The following is a 17,907-nucleotide window of genomic DNA, read 5'->3' on the forward strand; positions in this document are numbered from 1 at the left end:
TCCATGGAACAGCACTGCTTCGCAGCATGCTAGAAACTGGTCCGCACAAACAAGCGGAGCCTCATCTGTGGGATACAGGCAGCTAATGAGAAACCATACCCCTCTAGTCCATGGAAGAATCTCTCTCTCTTTGGTTTCTGGTGGCCGCTGGCTTAGACTATCATTTTAGCAATAGCACTTAGACTTATATACCGCTTTACAGCCCTCTCTAAGCAATTTACAGCATATTGCCCCCAACAATTTGGGTCCTCATTCTAGCCACCTCGGAAGGATGGAAGACTGAGTCAACCTTGAGCCTGGTAAGCTTTGAACTGCCACATTGCAAGGCAGATGGCAGTCAGCAGAAGTAGTCTGCAGTACTGCACTCTAAACACTGCGCCATCATGGCTCACGGTTTGGAAGATTTTGTTAGAGTGCCTAGAGTGGGGAGGGAATGGAGATTTTGCAGTATCCTTCCCCTGTCATGCCCACCAAGCCATGCTACACCCATCAAGCCATGCTATGCCCACAGAACCGATAGTAAAAGATTTTGAATCACACTACTGATGTGGAAGAGTTCGGATTTTTAACTTTGGGCACTGGGAAGGCAGATCAGAGGCAAAGGACTGCATTGCTGTTTCAGGGACATGGGACAATGGAGCCTTTGTCTCACAAAAATGCCAAAGGTATGTCAGCTCTGGATTTTATTAGAAGAAGGAAAATACAGAAATAGATGGCGGGGGGACTGAAAATATCAGCAGCCTACTCTGCGATTAGACAAATAAGAATCAAATAAGAGAAGGAAAGGCTTTTCTTCAGGCTGACAAGCTTTACAAGCACATTGCTTGATTATGGAAATTCCGGTCCCACTTTAAAGATTGGGTCCGGCATACATTTCCATCAGCAGAAAAGTTTTGATACAGCAGAATTTTTCAGTTGGATGAATATGGGCATCAGGTGATACTTGGAAATTTCTTCCTCACTTTGTAAGGATAGTGGAAAAACTGATGCCAAGATGTAGCCAATATGGCTACGGAGGGAGGGAGGAATCGATTGCATAAATGCTATTTATGTCAGAAAAATCATTCTGAGTTTGGAATATTTTTACTGGCAGAATAAAACTCTGAATGGGTTTGAATGTTGAATATTCCAAATAAAGAAGTGATCATTGGTAGAATTAGCAGTGACTATTCCGGATGATGGCCAAGAGTCATCACTGGCTCAAAAGTGCATGCACATGTGCATACACAAAAGATTGGAACCAAATAGATATGAAGAGCCACGGTGGTGCAGTGGTTAGAATGCATTGCAGGCTAATTCTGCATTCCACTGCCAGGAATTTGATTCTGACCGCCTCAAGGTTGATTCAGCCTTCCATCCTTCTGAGGTCGATAAAATGAAGAGCCAGATTGTTGGGGGCAATATGCTGACTCTGTAAACTGCTTAGAGAGGGCTGTAAAGCACTGTGAAGTGGTATATAAGTCTAAGTGCTATTGCTATGTGTTATTGCTAATCACGCTTACATCCCTAGCTCAGCAGTAAGCCTTTTTTTTAGTGTCAGACATCATGTTGTGCTTACCTCAGTGATCAGTTAGCCAAAATTCCTTTTTCTAGAACTTACCTGCATTTTGCAACTCAAATTGGATAGAAACCACCTAACATGTTTTATTGTACTGCCCTTATTATCAAAGTAGCTGTCATTCTCTCATCTGTTGCGTATTTGAATATTTGCCAAGATGATTAGATAGGTTTTATCTTGTTTTCCTCTTATCAGACCTTAAACCTAACTTTGCATTTAATGTACCTACATATTAGGACACTGTATTAAAGAACAAATTGCTACAGAATTAGAGCTGCTATAAAAAAGAATAAATATATCCAGGGTAAGTTAGGTTACATGTTATGGGGTTAGAATTTTACATACAATTTTAAATTAGTTTATTATAATTTTTCTGTCCAACTTTTCTGATACTGGAGTGAATTAATGTATATGTGTGTATATTAACAGAATTACAGAAAGGACTTTGAGGTCTTCTAGTCCAATCCCTGCTCAAGCAGGAAACTCTGTACCATTTCAGACAAGTGGTTGTCCAATCTCTTCTTAAAAACCTCCAGTGTTGAAGAACCCACAACTTTTGGAGGCAAGCCATGTTTATCCTGCTGTCATGATTTACAACTATATTAAAATTCATATTGTTTCAGCTTCAAGAGTTCAGGAGAATGGATTTATTTTTCTAAAAGTTATAATAATATTTGAATTTTTTTGATCAGTGTTCTTCCAGGTTTTCACTTTACATTTCGACTTCCTTGTTCTTACAGCTGTCTCTGCTGGAGCATTTTTATTCACACCCTCTCAGTGTGCTATGTTGCGAAGTGCAAGAATCTGAGAAAAGAGTACAACTTTTATCACATAATCAGTTTGAAAATATTCGAAGGTTGTCATCTTTTAGAAGGTACATAATTAGCTCAACTTCTTGTCATTGCATTTTTTTTGCCATTTCTTAAATCTTTTTGATTTAAGAAAAAATAAACCATTCCAATTTGAAGTGAATGATACAGGAAAATAAATGTCCTAAATTGCATGTATGTGCAAATGCATATCATCTTCATATTATTTTATTAATTTATTGATAAATATATATGGCCACTCATCTTAAATGAATAATTCTGGTCAACCAACAAAATACTCTATATGTAAAAACATTATAAAACATAAACCAAGACAAACTATAGCATTAAAAACATTAATAATACAAAAGCTAAGGTGTAATCACAATAATAATAACAATAACCAACACACAAAAAGACACATTCTGCTTTGCTAACATCCAGCTCTTAATGCTTAAAGGGGAAAAACCATGTCTTCATGAGCCTCTGAAAAGCCATCTGGATGTCAGGGCTGGTTATTATATAGGACAGGTGCCACAACAGAGAGGCATGTTTCCTGGGGCCCATCTAAACCCCTTCCTCATCGTATGATTCAGATTGGAACTATTATTAAGGAGTTGGAAATTAACCTCTCGTTAATTACCAGGTTTGAAATTAGCTTTTTCTTTTCTTCTGTTCAGGTTTGTTGAAAGCCAGGAAGTAGAGAAGCAAGCTGCATTGCTGACAGATGACGAATGTTTAAAGGTAAAATCTAGTACTAAAAAAAGTCTGGTGTTTCTTATTTCTTCTGTATAAGATCCAGAATTTGATTTATATAAGTGCGCCCTCATATCACTCCTCAAATCTTCCAGATCTGCTCCATTGTGAGAATTAAGTAGAAGAATCAGGTTTGCCACTTAGAATTCCTATAACACGGAAAATGATACATTACAAAATTGTATTTTTATTACAGAGAGACTACATAGTCATTACATAATTTTAGTCATATGGAATAAATACATTTCAGTCTAGTCTAAAAGAAAGAAAAACATACTTCCCAAAATGTATCTATTAAAATAAAAAAATAAGGAAAATATGCTACTGTAATGACCGCTTTAAATGTTCGCTATGCTTTCTGGAAAAGCACCTTGTAGAGAAGAATTCTAAAACAAAGGGGTAATTTCTTTTGATGAAGGACTGAAAAGAGAAACAGCCTAGAATACTTATCAGCAAACCTCCTGACATAATGAACCCTAACTTCATCTTCTGCCACTTATCGCCCATGCCAGGGCTAATGGGAAATTCAACATATCCAAAGAGAATAATTTCCCCATTTGTAATTTTGAGACTTAAGGAAAATGTGCAAGGATATCGTACGGATTCAGGAGCTGGTAACTGAATGCTGCATTGTGTTTTCCTCTTAATTTTAACTGTGAAAAATGAAAAGATCTCACATGCTGTGTTCTTTAAAATTTAAAAACGGAACAGCAGGTTGATGAACATAATCTGACTACTATAATTTACTTGCTATGATAATTATTCTAAAATGGGACATATTTCAATAACAGCTAGAGAAATAAATTAACATGAGATTCAAAGAGAGGCTGGGATACAGGAACATCAAAAGGCAAAACATAAATCGACTTTATATCAAGCCTTCAGAGGCAGCCAGTACTGAAGAAGCTGTTTAAAATCCATATTTTAAATAGCTGAAAACAGCCACTGTGTATGATGGGTCATAAAAAATCATTTCTGCAATGTCCCTGCATTATTCAATATGTGCCTATCTTTTTATTCTTTATTAAGTTAGTTAACAGCAATGTAAGACAGACATGGTGTTTTGATTTAAAATTGTAATCTATGCTAGCTGCTTCATAACTCATACTAACCCAAACATGGATTGTTTTGGTTTTGGCTTAGTTCAGTATTATGTGTGACCACAAGCTGTAAAGCATGTTTAGCAACCACTGTAAAAGAAAATACACTTAGCATGATGCATATATCCTGAGGAGGTTTACTCATCATGCTAAGCCACAATGTAGGTTTGCCTGTTTATGTCTTATTCTGATATGTGAACCCAACCATTATGATTTGTAAACCACGATTTACCATGTAATATAAGCCCAGTCAATAGCAATTCATAAGGTACAGTTAACTAAATCATGGCTTTTCTACGCGATCCTAGTCACTGAGTCACCTACTGTCATTAAAATAATAGTGAAGTAAAGATAAATCTAAATGTACTTACTGAGTTGCAGTGCCAAACTGCATGATCTTTGCTCTTCTTTATTCTTGTGTACTGCTGTCCCAGGACTTAGTGACAAATTGGCTTGCTGGTTAGATGTGATGACAGCCAATTGTTTTGCACTAAGGAAGAAGAACCTGAATGAATTGGGATGTATGAGGAAGAGAGAGGAATGTGTAAGGAAGCCTTATTGATAATTGTCATGCCAAAACTTGGAATGTTGTGTTACAGGTGGATTCAATTAGTAGAACCTATTTGTTGCTTAAAGAAAATCATTGTATATTTGCAGCCAAATACTCAGCATGTTTATTTAGAAGCAAGTCCCACTGAATTTTCTGAAGCTAAATGTTCAAACATAGAAAATATATAATAATGAGATGGGTTTTGAATAATTAATGAAGTAAAAGAGACTATTGAACGATGAATTGATGATAGCTAGTAAAATCCATTTACAAATACATCTCTCGGTGATATGTCTGTATTTGACTCAGTCTGAGCAGACAAAAAAGGTTATAAAGCCAAATAACAACAAAATCATACTTCATGATAAAAAATGTTCTCACAGCTTTAGGTTTAATATGCATAAAGATTGTGCTCTTTTTCATAAAAACAAAGCATTGTTTCTGGGGAAAAAGAGTTCTTGTTTTGTAAAGGCTTCAGTTCATAAATTATCTAGAAAAATTATTCACCTGTGGAGAAACCGTACAACAATAAAGCAGTAAAAGCACCAGTGTTTTAATGCTACATTATTCTATTAGATAGAAAAAAATCTGTTATATAAAGCTTTCCCAAAACAGTGTTAAATCTTCCTTCTCTGGAAATTGTCTAATTTATTTCAGTTTTAATACAACAGTTGAGTTTAATAATAATAAAAAACCCTATCCTCCCTCCTAAAAAAAGAAGCACAGCAGTTCAGCTTTAGCATTTCATCATAGAACAAAATGACCTGTTGGATCTCTTCACTAAATTTAACGAAACTAATGTACAGATGGATTTTCTCCTTAAATCTGTAGAGTAGCCAAATGAAATATATGGGATAGAACAATATGTTTCTGTCTCCTGGAACAAACAAATGTCTAGCTTTTACAAATGCTTGCCTCTTCTGTGAATTATTGTACTTTTTATTGTCCTATTTTATTATAACACTGAGTCTTCTGGTTTTTCCAAAGATTATTGTAATCTAATATTCCCTATAAACTGCAAGACCTTTAGGACTTGATTCTGCACATTTTGCAAATATTTTTCATTTATTGAAAAAAAACTAGCACACCCACGCTTCCTGGGGAAAAAATGCTTATCTTTCAGTTTACTAGGTACCAGAGATACATTTTTTTCTCTGCTACTTTAAAATGAAATGAAATGCATTGTTAAATTCAATGAAATTACAACAAGATATTGTTAATGTAAATTGAATATTTTCTTATAACTCCATTAGCAGTGGAGTCACTAAAATAATTTGGGATTTTTTTCAAGTAGAATAATTCAAATTAGCTGTTAGAGGTTTGAGGATCATTCAGTGCAATTTTTTTTGTACAGGCTTTGAGAAAGAATAACGATACTAATTAGTTAACTGACTTTCAAATTTTTATTGCTAATCTCATCCCCCTTTTCTCTCTTTTCTTTATAGCTCCCCTTCTAAGTTTTCCAGTAGAGTAGAGGGAGGGGTCACGCGAGGGTTTAACACAACCTGATTGGTCCATTAGACTGAGAGAAAACTTCTTAACCTTCTGTCTCTCCTATTGGTTCCCAGTTTCCTCTCAGTCTTTTGGTCCAAGCACTGTATAGCCCCCCTTCTAAGTTTTCACTTGTGACAAAAAGAAAATCTCTTTGTCTCAATTTCCAAAGAAAAATGCATCCTAGAACCCTAAATAAAGCAACTTCTACTACTTGTGTAGCAAGTATGAATTGAGGGCCCTTGGTTCACCTTAGTTGTATTTAATAAAATGCTTTTCAATTAAAATGACTTATTTATAAACCAATCTTATTTATAGGTCAGATGCTTTGAATGTTAAAAACAGCACCTAGGAGGTTTAAGAGTTTATCCATTTATTTCAACTTGTTATGGCTGTCCACTCCAATATATTCTGGGTAGATTACAAAGTTTAATACAAAGTTAAAACAACATGGACAAGGCAAGACAGCCTGAACTAAACCCAGTCACATGACATGCCAGGGTCCACCCCAAACAGCATAGCCTTGAGTTTGAGAACCACGTTTTAAAGGCTTCTAAGAACTCCAGGGGAGTGGGGTCCATCCTGATTCCTTGAGGGGAGATGCTGTTCCAGAGTGAGTGGGACACAATAGAGAAGTCTCTCTTTCTTGGTCCCACAAGATGGCAACATTTAATAAATGGGACCTGGAATGCACCTCCATACCAGGCTGGCAGAAATGGGAGTGAGGCGGTACCTCAGACAACCAGTCCTTATGTTATTGTATCACTGATATCCAAGGTTCATAATTAGTTGGACTATAGCAGGGGGTGTCAAACTTGGGTTGTCATGGCATTGCCACATGACATATTCCCTCCTTACCCCTCCTTCACTAAACCGGGCATGGGCGTGGCCAGCATGTGACATATCCGGCCCACAGGCTGTGAGTTTGACACTAGATTATAGATTTAATGAGAAAGGGCTGCCTTGCTGTACGGAAGCATCTCCTTCAAATAAACACATGTTTTCCTGGAATTCTGCTCTAGCTGTAAAGGACAGTGTCATGATCCCCCCCCTCCCCAAAAAGGCACAACTGATTTAAAGAGTTGCTGATAGTTGACTGTCTCTCCGTAATTGTTTGTATCCATCCTATGAGATCCAGCAGGAGACATGCTCCAGATCCCGTCTGGCAGAGTGGAATGCCATCTGCTTGCTCATGTATCTGTGAATAAATCCCATTCAATTTCATTGAGTTTACTTTTGGGTATAATGTAGAATAGCAATGCAATTTGTAAAATAGATTTGTAATGAGTAAATGACTAATCAGACACTTTCTTTTATAATTTTTAGGAAACAGTACAAGCATTGCTAAAAAATCTCTATAGTTACCATGAAAATTATTTCCCAATTTTGCGGTGTCTTCATGCTTTCACGTCTTCTCTTCCAAAGTATCCATTAGGCAAACAAGTATGTGCTCTTTGTTTTGTGTCTAATATTTCAAAATCTTGAATTTGGTTTGCAGTCCTGCTGCTTTTTCTTTATTTTGCCTGCAGTGCAGTAAGATAAAACAACATTAACTCTTTTTAACTGCCAGGCCACTCAATATATTAAAAGAGAAAAGGGCCTTGAAAGTATTTTATAGCTCTTTTGACATTGAAATAATTAGGTTTGGTCAAATTGTCCCGGCTTCTTCTGAGAAGCAAATACTGAAAAATGTACCTCAGGGTGGGAAAGAGATAATAAAAAAATACATTTATTGTAAAGCAGTTTATTTTTACAGTGTGAATCTGTCCACATTAATTGTATGAACTTTCTTTATTATTATTGAACTAACATTCCTGGGTAGTGTAGGAGATCCGTGAAGCCTTACCATTTATAAACCTTTTATTGTAAGTAACAAATTGGTAAAAATGAACATTTCATTAATTTAATATTTACAAAACATTTCCTGCATTACAGATCAGAGAGCTGTATTGTGCATGTTTGGAAAAAAGCGTATGGGAAAGAGAGGAATATGAGTCTGCCATGCAGCTGGTGAGGTAGTTCTCTTTCCATTTCTTTCCTGTGTTCAAGACATAGTAAAGTCTCCATTAGCTATTTAAAAGAACTTGGGGTTAGAAATGTGTTGCCAGAGGAGTAGTGGTTTGGGTTTTTGTTGTTGTTATTGTGTCTTTCTTTTTTTGGCAACCGATCATATTTTTTAAATATAAAATAAGTGTTTAATGTCCTTTGTTAGTGGAACTGCCAGTTGGATTGCATAGCCAAATCCTACTTTTTCCCCCCACTCAGATTGTTTGATCTTTGCATGAAACTATTCAGCTCATGGGTCTGCTTCCTTTTTTATCCTTCAGCCGTTTCTCCAAGGACTCAATGGAACAACTCTTTGAATTTAGTTAATCCAGTGATTAAAATAAAAATATAGAAATTTAAACCTGAATCACCATGATCCAGGCCTAATGCACTAATCAGTATACCACTCAGGCTGTCCTATTGCACATGTGTGTATATAAGTCTAGAAATATGTTCCGCCCTGTTAGACTTTATTTCTGTAACTAATATTGAGATGTGTTAATTTGTGTGGTCTCCAAGACAGGAAGGCATACCTGATAGGACAAAGGTGGTAATGCTGAGTTGAGAATCACACTTGTCAGAAGAGTGGCTGTGTACAGTATTTTTCGGAGTATAAGACGCACCAAGGTTTTGAGAGGCAAATTAAAAAAAAAGTAGGTAGATAGATAGAGAGTTAGAGAGGGAGAGAAAGAGAGAAATACAATAGGTAAGTAGGGAGAGAAAGAGAGAGTAGTTAGGTAGGAAGTAGATAAAGGGATAGAGAGAGAGAAATAGAGAGATAGAAAAATACAGCAGGTAGGTAGGGAGAGAGTGTGTGTGTGTGGGTAGGTAGGTAGAGGGAGAGAGAGAAAAAAAATACAGTAGGTAAGTAGGGAGAGAGAGTAGGTAGGTAGATGTTTCCAGGTGTATTTATCCATGTGCTGGAGAAGGAAATTGCTGACAATCTGCAGCACCTAAGACTTTGTTTTTGCTGGCACAGCACTTGATCAATGTAATTCTCATCAATCAGTTAAAGAGCTTTCTGAAAGGGGGGAAAAGTTTTTGCACTCTGCAAACCTCCCAAAAACGGACCGTTTTTCGCGAAACGGGCCCATTTTTTTAAAAGGCATGCATAGCCTTGGGGGAGCTTGCAGAGTGCTCCTGGGGTGGGGGGGAACAAAAACGAGCAAAAAATGGCCCGTTTATGCAAAAATGAGCCATTTTTGTCAAACAAATTACATGCAAAGCCTTATGGAGGCTTATAGAGTGCTCCTGGGGACTAAGGGAGCAAAATTGAGCAAAAAACGGCCCGTTGTTTGCTCATTTCTGCCCTCTCCAGCCCCCGGGAGCTCTCTGAAAGCCTCCTAAAGTCTATGCACGGCCATTTTGGTGAAGGGGCAGGGCTTCGGGAAGCAAAAAATGCTGTATTTGGTGTATAAGACACACCCAGATTTTCAGCCTCTTTTTTGAGGAAAAAAGGTGCATCTTATACTCCGAAAAATATGGTAAATTGAATGGATAGACGGATGGACGGATGGATGGGATAGGCAAATATGATTTCAGGAATTGGTTATGGAATTTGGGTAATGTTTCTTCCCTCCCCTTCTAATTATTTTTCTTTTCATTTTGGATTATGCTAATTATAGCATAATCCTATGGACACAGACTTTTTTTTGCCCAATATACTTTTATAAAGATTATCTAGAAGTGTAATTAAGTAGAGATTTCATTCGAGTATAACTAAGAAGATCTGAAATACTGTGGCTTGGATCCAGGAGTACTTTTGTACAAAGCCAAGCAAAGCCAAATTTTGTGTTCACACTGCATCTGTTAAAAAGTTAACCTGCTTTTTGCCTAGTCTTTATAGTATTTTATTAGGATTTATCAAATTTTTGTGTGCATATATAATGCTAAATAAGAATTTTATCTTTTGAGAAGATAGACAAATACATTGTACAAAACACTGTCTTGTATTGTACATTTGTTAGATAACAGCACCTAGTCTAGGCTGATCTTGTAATGCTAAGCAAGGTTAGATTTGCTTACTATTTGAATTGGATACAATTAGGAAATTCCAGGAATGTAGCCTATATCGGGAAGTTGAAAAAACAACAACATGGAAGAAGATTCAAGTCTGTAGAGATTCTCAGACATCCAGGTTGTCCCAAAGGTGCTTTTTTTCAGGAGGCAACTGGACTTTCTTGTTTTTTTCTTTTGAAGACGTTTTGCTTCTCATTCAAGAAGCTTCTTCAGTTCTGACAGGATAGTGGGGAGTGGAAGGATTTATATTCCTTGCAGACAGCTGGACATTTGCATCCCTGTAGAGGGTCCTTGAAGCAGGAAGGAGATGACTGGTTATTTCCCTATTGCTAAGACCATGTTATGCTTATGTTGTACAGTCACCAGTCATCAAGCTCAGTTTTTTGTTGTACATTTGTCTACACTTGTTTCACTATAACTTTTTTCTATAGTAAATTCTTCATATTCTTGGTTTCTTATTTTTTTAGGATGTTGGCCAAGGATGAATTGGTGGCTATTCTTGAAAAATGTGTGGACATTCTTATATCCTCTTCTGCAAAGTGTCTTAGAAAGGCTTTAGAAAAATTGGAGAAATATGTGCATCTACTTAATAATCTTGAAGGTACTGAAGTTTTGTTAGATATCCTAATCCCATTGTTATTTTCTACATCCATATCCGCTGAAGAGATGTAGAAAATACTCTCATTATAAAAAATGCCTGGCATTATGAAAACAAATAAGGAATAAATTGGCTGGTCCCTTGAGATATTTTAGGCTTCCAAGTAGTAAAAAGAAGTCTACTTGTTAATGTTGAATTTAGTCCATTGGTTTGAGAATTGAAACAATAATGGATAGATTGAAATATAATGGATTGCATTTTAAAATTACATTTCTTGAGGAACACAATGACTTTTAGCTAAACTGTTGCATTGTTTTTGCTGTTATTGGTGAACTCAGCATAAAAACATAAAACTGTGCAAAACTGAAATGTTCTAAATGCCAAATTAGAAGTTGAAGAAAGACAATTAATCAACGATCGATTGAAATTAAAAGGCAGGTTGTGGTTGAAGGTAATGAAATATTTCATAATGATAACAGCAGTTTATCAGTGGAAGCCGTTGCAAGGAAGTGGTGGTCTCTCTTTTACTCAGCATCTTCAGAAAAAGACTGGGTAAATGTTTGTTGGGTGATACTCTTATTTGGATTCAAGTGCGTAGTGGGAGGAAGGAGAAAACAGATTCAGAGGCCTACATGGATCTTATTCTGTGTGATTCTGTGACTACCATTATATTCTTGGTGTATTTAACGGAATTGCATGGGGTGTTAATTACATCTTACACAGTAAAACAGCTCTGGGGATTTCCAAATTCAGGTTTCCCTTGCTCGTTTCCCTTTCCTCCAGGGTGTTGGAGATCAAATAAAACGGAGATAAACTGAAAAGGCACCCACTTTACTTGCCTTTTCCTCCTTCCTTTGAAAACTTTACCCCAATTTTTTATTTGACCAGTTCAGAAGCTAGATAAGCTTGTAGATTCCTCATTGGCTGCCTGTTATACTACTTCAGCTTCAACTGCAATTATACACGGGCAAACAATAGATACAAACTCAAGGTAAATCACTCCAAACTTGATTGCAGAACATATGACTTCAGCAACTGAATGGGCGTTGGTTTCTTACCTGATATGCCCTTTTTCAGGACGGTGGAGACATCATCCAGGCATGGGTATGACTCCGTCAAGATCCAATCAGACTGGGTCTACAAGCTTTAAAGGCATGCCCACGAGGCTCTTCCTCCCAGCTTAGATGAAGGCGTGACTTGTAGACCGCTGTGTAAGCAGTCTTAGATGATAGATATTATCTCTCCTCAAGGCAAGAACAGAGAAAATTCAAGGAGTAAGGCATACATAAAGGTCCCGAGAAAGGGCGTATCAGGTAAGAAACCAACACCAATTCTCCTAGTAGGGGGAGACATCATCCAGGCATGGGACATACCAAAGCCCAGTTTGTCCCATCGGGAGGGACCTGAATAGAATTTAAGAAGCCTAAGTAGAAACCACTCACTGCAACATGCGCCGGCCGAATGAAGCATCAGCTGAGGCATATCTGTCGAGCCTGTAGTGGCGGATGAACGGATAGTAGTCCACATGGCCCCCCGGCAGATTTCCTCTAATGAAGCTTGAGATGACCAGGCAGCAGATGTGGCTGCACTGCGGGTGGAGTGCGCCATGATATTGGGCGGAACGGGCAGGGAGAGAGCGGAGTAGGCTCTAGAAATAGCAGCTTATACCCAACGACCAATGTCAGAAGAAGAAGCCTTGGAGCCTTTCTTATTTCCCGGCTGGAATTTCACGAACAGAGCCTCAGAGCGTCTGAAAACAGCAGTTCGTTTAATATAAATGCGCAGAGCATGTCGCACATCAAGATAATGCCACTTACGCTCCAGTCGATGCGATGGTTGAGGGCAAAAGTCTGGAAGCACCATTTCCTTGGCTCTGTGGAATACAGAATTTACCTTAGGTACAAAAGCTGGATCAAGGCGGAGAACGACCTTATCTGGATGAAAGATGCATAAATCTTGTCTGATTGACGATGCCGCCAACTCGGAAATACGCCTTGCCGAGGTTATGGCTACAAGAAAAACCACATTTAAGGTTGTCATATAAGGACGCAAAATGTAAAGGCTCAAAAGGAGTCTGAGTCAAAGCATCCAGGACTTTGGAGACATCCCAAGTCGGGAACCTGTGGATTGTCGGTGGTTTGATGTTTGTGGCACCTTTCAAAAAGCGACGGATAAGCGGTTCATGAGAAAGGGGCTGAGTGGAACCTAATGATAGGACGGAGGAGAGCAATTCTCGACCTTAAATTTATAAACAAATTTATAGTTTACAGGAGATTTAAAATGCATTCTCTGCTATCCATCTTGGAGAGCATTCGGCCTAACGACCTCCTCTCCTCGGTGGACTTAACGGAGGCATACCTCCATATTCCTATAGTCCCAGATCACAGGAAATTCCTCCATTTCTCCTATGTGGGGAATCATTTTCAATACCGTGCCCTTCTATTTGGCTTGTCCTCTGCCCTGAGGGTCTTCTTGTTGATATCCTGATGAGAGCGGGAATCAGCAGGAGGAATTCTGTCCTGCAGTTGCTTCAGCCAACAGAGCTGCCCTGTTAAAGAAAGAAGCAGAAGAGGCGGTCTGAACAGCCCATGCTGATGATTGATGGCCTTTGACTAATGATTGTTCAAAACGTTCATCCTCAGGACGAAGAGTGTCCTCTGGAGCATTAGAGGCTGCATTAGATGAAGAAAGCAAAACCACAGGTAGGTCGATGGAAGGGACTTCCAAGAGCATAGAGAGCTCTGGACTGATATTGTACAATTGTTTGTCCAGAGTAGAAGGGAGAGGTCCTGCCCCAGGAGATGCCCACTGATTTTAAATTACTTCTAAGAACAGTTTTGGGGAAGGAACCACGTCCTTTTCAACAGGTGGCACGAAAAGAGTAGAGCTATGGTGTCAGATTTGTCAACCTCTGTAGTTGAGGATGGCTTTGAGGCTGGGATGCCAGAGCCTTTTTTGGCCTTGAATAAGAGGGAGCGAAACAAGGCAGGCTTGAATAGGCCCACCAAGGCTGAAAGGGCAGGTGTTAAGTCCTCATCATCTGAAAGGTCAGAATCACGGGTTACCTGTTCCTCAGGTTCTGCAGCAGATGGCCGAGAAGAACTTCCAGGGGTAGCCCCCTGAGAACGGGAGGATTAGCTCTTGTTTGACTTATTGTGGAACACCGAGGGGTGTTAATAGCCAAGCCCCGGTGTTGAAGGCCCACTGCAATCCCCCGTTCTATAGCCGCTGCTATGATGTCAGCCATATCATTAGGATTGACAGAAATAGCTCTGGGGTTAGAGGAACCCACATCTATGTCCGTGGTGACACTGTCATCCCCTTCGGAATCATACCCCTCTTGAAACCCAATCCCATCCTCCGGATTCAAGGGAGAAGCAGGAGTGGAAATATCCGCATCAGTGTCAGTAGAGAGATTGACCACTACTTGAGGAGAAACCACTGGGGCAGAGATAGGAGTAGTGCAATGCTTGGCCTTAGAGGTAGCCTTTCGTGGGATAGAATCTGAGGCCTTGTCATGGTCTGAACCAGGGGCAGTAATGTTTGAGGCCTCCTGAGATGGAACAGACTTAGATGCCTTAGCTGGCTTGGCTGATGGTGGCTGAGAAGGAGAGGTTCTCTTTTTACTCCGTGATTCAGAGGACAGAGAAGGAAAAACGATGGCAGGAGGAGATGGGATATCCCCTTGAGGTGTTGAGGCCTTGTTGGCTGACATTACTCACAATTGGTAGCACACAAAATAGTCGCTGCAATTTTCCCACCCAAAGAAAATGGCCGCCAGAATAGACCAGATCTGAGGAGAGGCTGAGGGAGCAAACCGACAAGGCGGCTAAATACTTAACGGAATTTACTGCCCGACAATGGCTCCGGTGCAGGGAGAATGATCGCCCCAACAGAAGCACCATCTGCAATTGAAAGGAGGAACACTGCTGAGGCAGCAAGGAAGAGCGGCGGCATGCAAAACACCCTGCGCTCAAACGGCTTTTGGGCAGCTCAGCGATTCGAAGACTCTTCAGTCGGGAAGATCGCGACAATCGTAGCCTCTTCTGGTGGCGTGGCTGCAGCGATTGGCTCTTTGGGCGGCGCAGCTGCAGCAATCAGCAACTTGACAAGAGCCTGAGGTAAAACCTTGTAGGTTAGTCGCTAACAATATCTGCGATGGTTTGGACCAAGAGAGAGCGAGGCAAGAGCCTGTTGGAAGGCTATGAAGCCTCCAAAGCGAAAGTCTAAAGCCAATTGAGTTCAACTTGGAAAGGGAGCCAATTAGAAGAAATTTGGAAATTTTTAGCAAGAATTTAGTTTAAAATTATTTAGCAAGGAGAGATACACAGACACAGCTAATCCAAGGATTGACTGGGTCTAAGCTGGGAGGAGGAGCCTCGTGGGCGTGCCTTTAAAGCTTGTAGACCCAGTCCTATCGGATCCTGACAGAGTCATACCCATGCCTGGATGATGTCTCCACCTGCTAGGAGAATGGTCAATGCCTGGAATGCACTACCTGACTCTGTTGTTACATCCTCAAAGCCCCGTAACTTTAACCTTAAACTGTCTAGCATGGACCTCACACCTTTCCTAAGAGGTCTGTAAGGAGGCGTGCATAAGCGCACCAGTTTGCCGACCATCCCTGTCCTATTGTCCCCATTTATTTGTACCCATTTCCTGTGTTCATGTCCATGTTTATACTTATACCTGTGATCTCGTAGATGTTTGACAAACTAACTAAATAAATAGAATGGGTTCTTTGAGTTGTAAGAAATAAAAATTTGGGAAAGATTATAAGAATTAGGCAGTCAATAACTACATGGTGTTTTTTGTTTAAAAAAATAGGATTATTATTTGAAAAATAGTCTCAGGTTCAGTTATATAGATAGATAAAATTACAAATATGAATATCTAAGACGACAAAACATCAGAAATAGATAGAAATCTTGCATACATACATCATACTGCTGATAGTATACCTGGCTCCTCGCTATACATCAGCGGCCCTGCCTGAACTCCTCGAGCTAATCGCATCGGTGGCGGTTGAGACCCCCAAACTTTTAGTGATGGGGGATTTTAACCTGCCATCGATGGGAGAAGCGTCCGAGGGGGTTCGGGAGTTCATGGCTTCCATGACAGCCATGGACCTGACTCAATTGATCCAGGGCCCGACACATGAGGGGGGCCACACGCTGGACCTTGTTTTTGTCTCTGGCCAGTGGTTGAGTGATCTGGGAGTAGGGGATTTAACTATCACTCCCCTGTCATGGTCAGATCACTCACTTCTCCGGCTTGACTTCCCTGGTGCTACCCCCCGCTGCGAGGAGGCGGAGCCGGAAGACATCAGATGGTTCCGCCCCAGGCGCCTGATGGAACCAGATAGGTTCCAGATGGAGCTTGGGCCACCTCCTGTAGCCCTGACCCACCCTTGGGTAGAGGACCTGGTGGTCGCATGGAATAATGCGACTACCGGGGCCTTAGACCCAGTGGCGCCTTTGCGGCCTCTCCGGCGGCAACGATCCACCCTGGCCCCTTGGTTTACCGAGGAGCTAAGGGTGATGAAACGCCGCAAGAGACGCCTAGAGAGTTGTTGGAGATCCTCCCATTCCGAGTTTCACCGAGCACAGGTACGAACCCATTTAAGGACGTACATTGTGGCATTGAGAGCGGCCAAACGTCAATATTGTGCCGCTCTCATTGCATCCGCAGAGAACCGCCCTGCCGCCCTGTTTTGGGTGTCCCGCTCCCTTCTGTTTCAGAGGCTGCGGGAGGCCCCTTTACAGGGCAGGGCAGAGGAATTTGGGAAGTATCTGCAGGATAAAATCGCTCAAATCCGGAAGGAATGGGTCCCTTTCAGTGGTCTAGTGGAGACATCCGAGGCGAGTCTTGAGAGACCATTCTGGGAGGAGTTTGACTTGGTTGCCATCGAGGATTTGGACAGACTGCGTGGACGGCTGCGACCTACCACATGTTTATTGGACCCCTGCCCCTCCTGGCTTGTACTGGCATCCTGGGAGGTTACACGCGACTGGCTCCTGGGCCTAGTGAACGCTTCGCTGAGCGAGGGGTCTCTTCCGGCCGCCTTGAAAGAGGTGGTGGTGAGACCCTTACTCAAGAAGCCTTCCCTGGACCCTACGGAGCTAGCCAATTATCGTCCTGTCTCCAACCTTCCCTTTCTGGCGAAGGTTGTAGAGAGTGTGGTAGCTTATCAGTTTCCGCGACATCTGGAGGAAAATGATTATCTAGACCCGCGCCAGTCCGGCTTCCGACCCGGGCACAGCACGGAGACGGCCTTGGTCGCGTTGGTGGATGATCTCTGGAGGGCCAGAGATAGGGGTTGTTCCTCTATCCTGGTCCTATTAGACCTCTCGGCGGCTTTTGATACCATCGACCATGGTATCCTGTTGCACCGACTGGGGGGGTTGGGGGTTCGAGGCACCGTTTTGCGGTGGTTCGGCTCCTACCTTTCCGGCCAGACGCAACGTGTGTTGACAGGGGAGCAGAGGTCTACCCTAAGCCCCCTCAATTGCGGGGTGCCACAGGGGTCGGTCCTCTCGCCACTCCTGTTCAACACATACATGAAGCCGTTGGGTGAGATAATTCGTGGTTTCGGGGTGGGATATCATCTGTACGCTGATGATACTCAGCTGTACATTTCCACCCCGAACCACCCCAACGAGGCCATCGAAGTGATGTCCCGGTGCTTGGAAGCCGTACGGGTCTGGATGGATGGCAACCGACTCAAGCTCAACCCTTCCAAGACGGAGTGGCTGTGGGTTCCGGCCCCCCGGTTCAACCAATTGCTTCCATCTTTGGCCATTGGGGGCGTACAACTGGCCCCCGTGGAGCGGGCGCGCAATTTGGGCGTCCTCCTGGATGCCCGGCTGTCCATGGATGACCATGTGAGAGCCGTGGCAAGGGGGGCGTTCCACCAGGTTCGCCTGGTGCGCCAATTGCGCCGCCTATTGAATCGGGATGCCTTACGCACAGTCACTCAT

At 41.3% G+C, this 17,907-nt stretch overlaps 1 protein-coding gene across 1 annotated transcript in view; it reads left to right on the forward strand.

The window, feature by feature from the left end:
* ORC3 (origin recognition complex subunit 3) overlaps nucleotides 1-17,907 on the forward strand; it is a 52,291-nt gene that overhangs the window by 23,886 nt on the left and 10,498 nt on the right. Inside the window, exons 10-14 of the mRNA XM_081941469.1 lie at nucleotides 2,299-2,432; nucleotides 3,048-3,111; nucleotides 7,591-7,707; nucleotides 8,200-8,279; nucleotides 10,797-10,930. Of these exons, the coding sequence (XP_081797595.1) occupies nucleotides 2,299-2,432; nucleotides 3,048-3,111; nucleotides 7,591-7,707; nucleotides 8,200-8,279; nucleotides 10,797-10,930 (529 nt within the window). The remainder of the gene's footprint in view (nucleotides 1-2,298; nucleotides 2,433-3,047; nucleotides 3,112-7,590; nucleotides 7,708-8,199; nucleotides 8,280-10,796; nucleotides 10,931-17,907) is intronic.

This window comes from Natrix helvetica, assembly GCF_964273705.1.
Source record: "Natrix helvetica genome assembly, chromosome: 2".
NCBI classification, from domain to species: Eukaryota; Metazoa; Chordata; class Lepidosauria; order Squamata; family Natricidae; genus Natrix; species Natrix helvetica.